Below are 8006 nucleotides of genomic sequence, written 5' to 3'. Positions count from 1 at the left end.
AGAGGAGAAAAGCGAGAGAAGAGAGAGAAAAGAGAAGAGAGAGAAAAGAGAAGAGAGAGAAAAGAGAAGAGAAGAGAAACAAACTGGTTTAGTCTCCCTGAAAATACAGGAGCTCTCAGACAGAAAGCACTGGGTGTTCTTTGCCTCTCCTACACTCTCCCAGTCTCCAATTCTTCACCGAGACACCCAGTGAATATTTACGGACAGGCTCTTCAGAAGACAAATATGTATATAGTCCACCTTTTCCTCTTCAACTTTCCCCTCTCGCCCACTTACAGCTTATCCTGCCTGTCCCTTTCTCACTCTGGCTTCCTCTGGAAGGGGGAGAGAACAGGAGTAAGGAGAAGATGCAGTCCATAATCCATCAGTCAAATACATATGCATAGACAATATACAGAGGCCACAAAGAAAGCAAGGATCCTCACAGCCTTGTGCAGAAAGCCAGACAGGAAAAACGGGGGCCAAACAGCTTGTGTAAGAAAGGGGGGGGAAAGGTCCCAGAGGAGTCCCCTCACCCCAAAAGAAGCTTGCACAGGACTTCCAGAAGACTATAGAGGTTGCCAGGGAAAGATACAGGCTATTTATAAAGAGCTAGGGGGACACAGCAATGGTTTTGGTCAAAAACTCAGGCATGTCACCATAAAATAAGTTTATACCCTCCAAATAGTTGTCTTTATTTGTAGATTATAAGCTCAACATACTAGTATACCATTATGTATATTACAAAACATTTTAAAATATAGAAATTAAGGATGCAATTTAAAATATTATGGATGAAATTAGGGGATATTTGGACTTTGCTTCAAAATATTCTCCAGTTATTTTGGCACAGGCAGAGATAAAAGTGGCCTGACCAGGAGCTGCTGTTTAAGCTGGTGTAAGCCAGTGAAGGGTACATGAGTATTGTTATACTATTTTTTCCCCCTCCAAATCTTTGTAATGAAAAATTTTAAAGTCAATATTGATGGGACATCTGGGTGGCTCATTTGGTTAAGCGTTCGACTTCGGCTTGGGTCATGATCTCACGGTTCAGGAGTTCAAGCTCTGTGTGGGGCTCCTCACTGACCGTGCAGAGCCTGCTTGGGATTCTGTGTCTGCCGTTCTCTGCCCATCCCTGCTTGCTCTCTCTCAAAATAAATAAACGTTAAAAAGAAAAGTAAACATTGACTATTAACGACGGGGTTAATATTTTCTCCATAAACCCCAAAGGATGGTTTTGCACCATATCCCTAGGTCTGTGCACCTCACTTCAGTAAACCCCGGAACAAAGGACTGACCACACTGAAATCTGCAGGTTCTAAAGATTTGATTTTTATTTCATTCAGGATTCAGGAGCTGTTCACTGCCTTCTAGGTTCCGTGCCCTGGCACTAAAAAGATCGTCCCGGGGCGCCTGGGTGGCGCAGTCGGTTAAGCGTCCGACTTCAGCCAGGTCACGATCTCGCGGTCCGGGAGTTCGAGCCCCGCGTCGGGCTCTGGGCTGATGGCTCAGAGCCTGGAGCCTGTTTCCGATTCTGTGTCTCCCTCTCTCTCTGCCCCTCCCCCATTCATGCTCTGTCTCTCTCTGTCCGAAAAATAAATAAACGTTGAAAAAAAATTAAAAAAAAAAAATAAAAAAAAAAATAAAAAGATCGTCCCATACTTCTGCTTACTGACTACTGCTACATTGGACCTTGTGCTAGACACTTATCTTTTAAAATCTATTCCCCTTCATTAACACAGTCAAGCCCGAAAGACCCTAACATTCAGAGCAATTTTAACAATATGCTGCAAGTTAACAGTTAATAACTTAGCTGTGTCAAAATTGTTGCCTCTGTTGTCCCTTCCTATTTTGAATTTCAGTATTCTTACACCCGGTCCAAGGAGTTCCAAAGTAAATCCCACTGCACATAATACCCAACTTCCAGAGTTCTTTCAGGTTCCTGTCTGCTCATCCACTTAAGCTCAAGGAAGGAACTCCTCAAGCAGCAACCAGAAATAGCACCAAGTTACAAAGTGTGAAACCATCTCCTTCCCCTCCCCCAGACACCTCCAGACTCCAGCAGGACTGGCAGAAAAAAAAACAGAAGCACAGGCGCCAATGCCAACTAAGACAGGTATTAGTGGACAGGAAGTGGAGGGAGTATGAAGCACAACAGGGAGAGTCCACCAGAAGTCATTCAACATGCTTTTCTTTGGCTCACTCTTACCAAGTTCAACTCAGAGTTATCCATCAATGGGCAATTTTCTTCTGCTCCAAATACTTTATTTCAGAAGAGAGCAAGGCAGCAATTTTTCCCACTAGGACTTACATTGTATACAGGGTACAGAATAAAATCACATTTTTTGCAAATATGGGGGAGGGGGAATCACCCCTAACACATTCGTTATTGCTTCAGTACACAAATTATCCTAAAACATGCCATTGCTAGTATGCTAGATCTGATTTAGGAGAAAATACAAACCTTACCTAAACGTAACTGCAAATCAGCATGCACTTACGATAGAGCTACCAAGCTGTTGGTGTGCATAACCACAAAAGCCCCAGAGTGATGGCCATGGAGAGAAGACTTGAGGCCATGTGAAGAAGTACAAGAGTCACAGCCACATCCCTACCAAGGGCTTGAAGATATACTATTTTGTCCAGTGCCACCAAAGGGGATTAGAAATGTTCAATGAACTACTGATTTGGTCAGACTTTGGGTTTGAGGCTGTTGCTGCTTCCAGGATTGACCTGTGTTCACAGTTCACTAAAAAAACGGAGGAAGGAGTAACCAACTTCCAGGACAGACCTCCCCACATGGGCTTGGGCAGCCCTCCTTATCCTCCCATAATGCCCTGCTCCGGGTTCCACCACCACACCACCCACTGCATTCTACTGCTGCTTGCCAGCCCCCTGGGTTATACCTCTTTTTGTACCTGTTTCCATCAAAAGTTCAGAGCTTAAGGCCACAGACCAGGCTTTATTCACCTTGTATTCAGGCCAAATCTAACCAAAGCCCTTGGCCACATAGAAGCACCCCCCTGCCCAACCCTTGCTGAATGTATGCAAAATGAACAATGAACTTCCAAGGCTGTTCTGGTGCATACAAAAGAGGCCTCCCCTCTCACTTTCAGCAGCAGCCACTCATTTACAACTTTGCTCTAGATTTTCAGCCAGCACCTCATCCCAGTTGAGCCCTTCCGTTCCTCAAGTCACATCTTTCCTGGCTGCTGCTCTTGCCTGAACTGGAGCTGAAGCTCTCGCTTGGGCTTCTGGTACTTCTTCTGCCTCTACTGGAAGGACCCTCCCCAGCCCCCTTCCAGGCCCCAAACAGCAGCTGTCTGACCAACCTGCTGGTGTGTCTGCCAAGTTCACAGTGACTATGCCCAGCCCGGCAGAGCTGTGTTAGAGCTAACTTCAAGGCGGGCACGCTGGCCATGTGCCAGGCCCTTGCTGTTAAAGAGCCTGTATTGTCATATAATGTTAAATGGGCCTTATAAGTGCTTGGTGAAATGGCTGCCAGACCCAGATATGCCTTCTAAGAGGCAGACATGGTTATTTAAGCCATTTTACCTGTGCAATCTTCCCTCCTCTTCCAGATTATAAACTTGAGGGGCTATGCTGGAATACCTCCTTGTAAATCCCCTCAACACCTAGCAAAGGGTTCTGTGCACAGTAAGCTTTTCAATTACTATTTTTCCATTTAAGAACCACCATATCCACCAACATTTCCCCAGCCATAGCTTCACATTAACAAGTGCCTTCACATATACTATTTCCATCAAGTCCACAGAGCCAACCTCCAAGAAGAACCAGCACCCTCCAACTTGCAAATAAAGACCACTCAACCTATAAGTGGCAGGGCTGGAACCCAGGTCTCCAAACACTCAATGTCAAAGTTCTTTCCACTCCACAAGTCTGCTTGATATTAAATAAATAAACAAACCAAAACAAACCAAAAAATAAATTTCTTGCACGAATTAAATAGGCAGAAACAAGTCTTCTGGCCACAGCTACTCTCTGCTCCCCACCTCTCAATGTTGTCGAAGGTTTCACTCTACCAGACCCCTGAGGAGACCATGATTAGGTTTTTGACTTTTACGCATGAAGTAGGAGGTCGGCTGCCAGGTGGGGGAGGGGATGGGATGGGGGAGGGGGGCAGTATTCAGTGGCAGCTTTCCCAGGGCACTGGCAAAATTCATTGGTGCAAATCATTTAAAGATTTTTTTTTTAATTTTGTTACTAAAAACAAAGGACAAAAAAGAAAAAAAAAAAACTACGAGGAGGCAGCCTCCATGAGAAAACCTTTGCAAGAAAATCTTTAGGAGAGCTTTTCAAACCGTCTTGATTTCCAAGCACAGAAAACAAAACCTGTGCATGGGAAACGACAGTGCTGCAGGAAGGCCTGGTTTTTGTTTTTGTGAAATTAGCCCTTGCAACCTTCTGTGTGCCGCATGTGCTGCCATTTGAAATGCTGCAACAGGCAAATTGTCTTTGGAGAATTTCTGCAGCAGAAAGGATTTAGAAGTCTGAAAATGGGCTTTTTACGTATAAACTGACGTACAGAAACTTTCTCATCAATAAGGTGCTCTCCTGAAAGCAGTGCTCTGCACAGAGCTCAAAATGCCAAGGTCAAATCAAGAGTCCATCCTTAACAGAGGGGGAATCTTTTTTTTCTCTCAAAGACACAGAACCTTTCCCCCAACCCCCTCACATCTGCATATGGAAGTCTGACCTTGCTCACCCTAACACCCACAAGGCTACCTACATCTGAATGGCAGGATAACTCTACAGCTATAAAATCCAATATTCCATAAGGGAGGACTATATAATCTACACTTTAACTAAACCCCCATCATTTCAGACCCACTGAACAAATCCCAGAGGTTTGCAGAGGAAAATATGAGGCTCGAAAGCTTTGTACTAAGGGCCAAAAATCTAGCCTGCCTTAGATTTTATTTTACAAGTATCCCCCCCCCCAAAAGCTGGCAGTGTAACAAAATTAAGAAGAGACTCTTTCCCCAATTTTCCCAGATGGAGGCAAGTGGCAGATCAATGTACAGCTCAAGGAGAGGAATTTAAATACAGTATGTGCTTCTCCTTTCAAAAAAGCAGAGAAGCCACTTCACATTTTGCCAGACAAAACCCTGTCCCCAGGAGGCCAGTTTCCACAATGAGATTGCAAAGGTGCTAGAAAGAGGCCAGTTGGGAGGAGATACAGGGCCATTTGGGCACAAACCCCCCACAGATCAGAGCTTTTTTTCCAAAGTGTCTCCTTTTCAACAGGGAAGCCTTTTAAAAACTACATTTGCTTTGGATCCCTACCTGAATGACAATGTGTTGGGATCCGATTTCACCTTTTGTCAAGGATCGGGTGAGAAACAGTAAAACTGCTGTCAGCATCTTAGAAAAAGCCAAGTCCTTAGCTTATATGGGGAAGGGGGTGGGGAAGAAACTTAAGATCTCTAGCCCAGCCCTTGGAAGGTGATAAATGCCTACTAATCTTACCAACACAGCCCAAAACTGCAACATCTTAAATGTCTCTATGCAAAAACACAATTGTTTGTGCTCTGAACTGAAACATTCACCACTGGGGGGGGGGGGGGGAACCTAGTTCCTTCCTAACATTTTAGTTCCATTTCCTCTAAAAGTCACTTCACTTCTAAGAACTCTGCCAACAACCATCAGAAATAAGAAAACGCATGCGGAAAAAGTATAACGGAATCTGAACCTGAAAGATCTGCACAGAAAAGGACAACTAAATGATGTATCTTAAAAGCTTGTCTATTGTTAAGCAAATGAGGAAATATCCGACTCTATTGCATTTCACGGCCGGGTGTCTGCAAATAAATACAGAATTACCTTTCAAGCAAACCACCCACTCCTCAATCTCATCTAAAAAACCAAACCAAAACAACAAAACCCCAGCGTCTTTCCACTACAGTGTTAAAGGTCTGCGGGAGTGGCTGTAGGAAAACTATCATCCAGGGTGAAGACTTGGGGTTGGAAGGAGGCGTGGTAGGGCAGAAGATTTTCGGGGGGGGGGGGGGGGGTGGGGAGACGTCGGTAACCTGAATCCCAAAGTGACTCAAAACACCTCCCCACGGTGGGAGGTGGAAGGGTGGTCACAGTAGAATAGAAATCAGAAACCTATTCCAAGATCACATTCCTGGAAACTTCGCTCTTTCGAAAACCACATTTATCACCATTATTGCTAGAATGCATAAGGGAATGAGGTTATTTTACGGAAGAATGTTATAGCAAAGGTTTCAGACTCTTAATGTCACCTCAACCTCTCCTAATTGACTGGGCCTTCCTGACCAAGAAGATAAAATAATGGCAGGGTAGAATCTCCAGGTGGTTGCTGTTTAGCAATTTTTACTACTGTTATCAGGAACACCTTCGGGATTCCTTATACGCCGCCGGCAATCCTTTCATAAGCCCCTTCCTCCACTGAGGAGGACCAACACGGTAAACAATCTAGAGAAATGGGAACCTTATTCACGGTTTCCCCGTTTTTCTCCCCTAAAAAGGCATACACAAAACAAAAATACAGTGGACGGTGCGCTAAAGGACAACAGCAACAGCGGAAAGCAATAAAAAAGTCCCCCACGCCGGACCAGAGTCGGGAATCTACAAGGCCAGCCCCTCCCCCAATGCACCCTGGAGGGGAAAGGGAGCGCAGAGTCCACTCCTCCCGCCCCTCTCCGCCGGGACCCAGGTGGCCCAGGAGCAGCTGGGCACGCTGTGGTGGTGCCTTCCTTTCCGGCGCCCATCCGTGCGCCTCGGTCTGGGGGACACAGGAAGGTGGTCAAGGGGGTGGGGTAGGGGAGGAAAATCGTCCGAGCCAGGCGGGGCCGTCTGCCCCGGGATGGGTACACAAAGAGCAAAGGGGAGTTTGCAGGGGTGGCGGGGTGAAAACAAGACTGCGGGGGAAACTACGTGCAAATTAGGAAAGGAGATTCGAGGGAACCGCAGATTCCTTGCTAAGATAAAGGAGCTGCGGGGGGGGGGGGTGTAAAGGGGGGGTAAAGAGGGTTCCGCGCAAGGGGCAGGAGCCTCTGCGGAAGAGAAAGGGAGAGTACCTGTGTGCATGGAAGAGTTGGTGTGTAGTCGGAGAGGGAGGGGGTCTGTGCAGAGGGCAGAGCTGTCTCGCGGAAAAGGGGGCTCCGTATATGCCAGAGAGGTCTGCCTAGCCAGTGGGACTTGTACTGGGGAACGGGACCGGGCTCTGCGCATAGGAGAGGGGCAGGATGCCTGGCAAGTTCGGGGGGGCGCAAAAGGGGCCACTTACCTGCATGGTGACGACCCCCAGTTCCTCGGCCGCCAGCCTCCGCATCTGGCTCGCCAGCACTTGCGCTTCGTCCAGGATGGAGAAGTCGGCGTCGGCCACGGCGCCCAGCAGCCAGCACGCGCCCAGGCAGAGCAGCCAGAGGGGCGGCCGCCGCGCCCCGGCCCCGGCCGGGCCAGACGAGCCCCGGCAGCGGCGGGCCAGGGCGGCCGCCCCCGCCGTCTCCTCCTCCTCCGGCTCCCGGGCCATGCTGCCTCCCCCCACTCCCCGCCGACGGGCTCAAGGCGCCGAGAAGCGGGGAGGGAGCAACGGGAGGTGCGCCCAGGGCCCGCTCGGCGCACCCCGCAAAACTTTCTTGCCCTTCTTCAGGCGCCTCTGCGCGCCGCGGCAGCGGCGGCGACTCCCAAACTTAGGGGGCGCCCGGCTACAGCGCGGGAGCGCGGGCGGCCACCATCGCCGGGCTCCGGCGGCGGGCGGGAGAGGAAGCGGCCGCCCGTTCGCTCCCAGGGACCCCGGCGCCGGCGCGGCCCCCGCGGCGCGGCGGGCGTCTCGAAGGGTGGCGGCGCTCGCACCGGGTGCGCGGGCCGCGGGGCTGACAGTCGGAGCCGCGGAGCTTTCGCTTCTCCCAAGTCGCGGCGAGGCGGAGGCGGCGAGGGCGGGCGGGCGGGCGGCGGCACCGGCAGAGGAGGAGCGGCGCTCGGCTGCGAGGCTGCAGCAGCCACCCGAGCGAGGAGGGAGAGAGGAAGGTTTAAAA

The 8006-nt window shown here is 49.3% G+C and overlaps 1 protein-coding gene across 1 annotated transcript in view; it reads right to left on the bottom strand.

Moving 5' to 3' along the window:
• CACHD1 (cache domain containing 1) overlaps positions 1-7501 on the bottom strand; it is a 210309-nt gene extending 202808 nt beyond the window's left edge. The window contains 1 exon segment of the mRNA XM_030325973.1: positions 7256-7501. Within this exon segment, the coding sequence (XP_030181833.1) occupies positions 7256-7501 (246 nt within the window).
• Between the last annotated feature and the right edge of the window lie 505 nt (positions 7502-8006).

This window comes from Lynx canadensis, chromosome C1 (assembly GCF_007474595.2).
Source record: "Lynx canadensis isolate LIC74 chromosome C1, mLynCan4.pri.v2, whole genome shotgun sequence".
Classification (NCBI taxonomy): Eukaryota; Metazoa; Chordata; class Mammalia; order Carnivora; family Felidae; genus Lynx; species Lynx canadensis.
The sequence above is the reverse complement of the archived record's forward strand: the minus strand, read 5'-3'. Positions and strand labels throughout refer to the sequence as shown.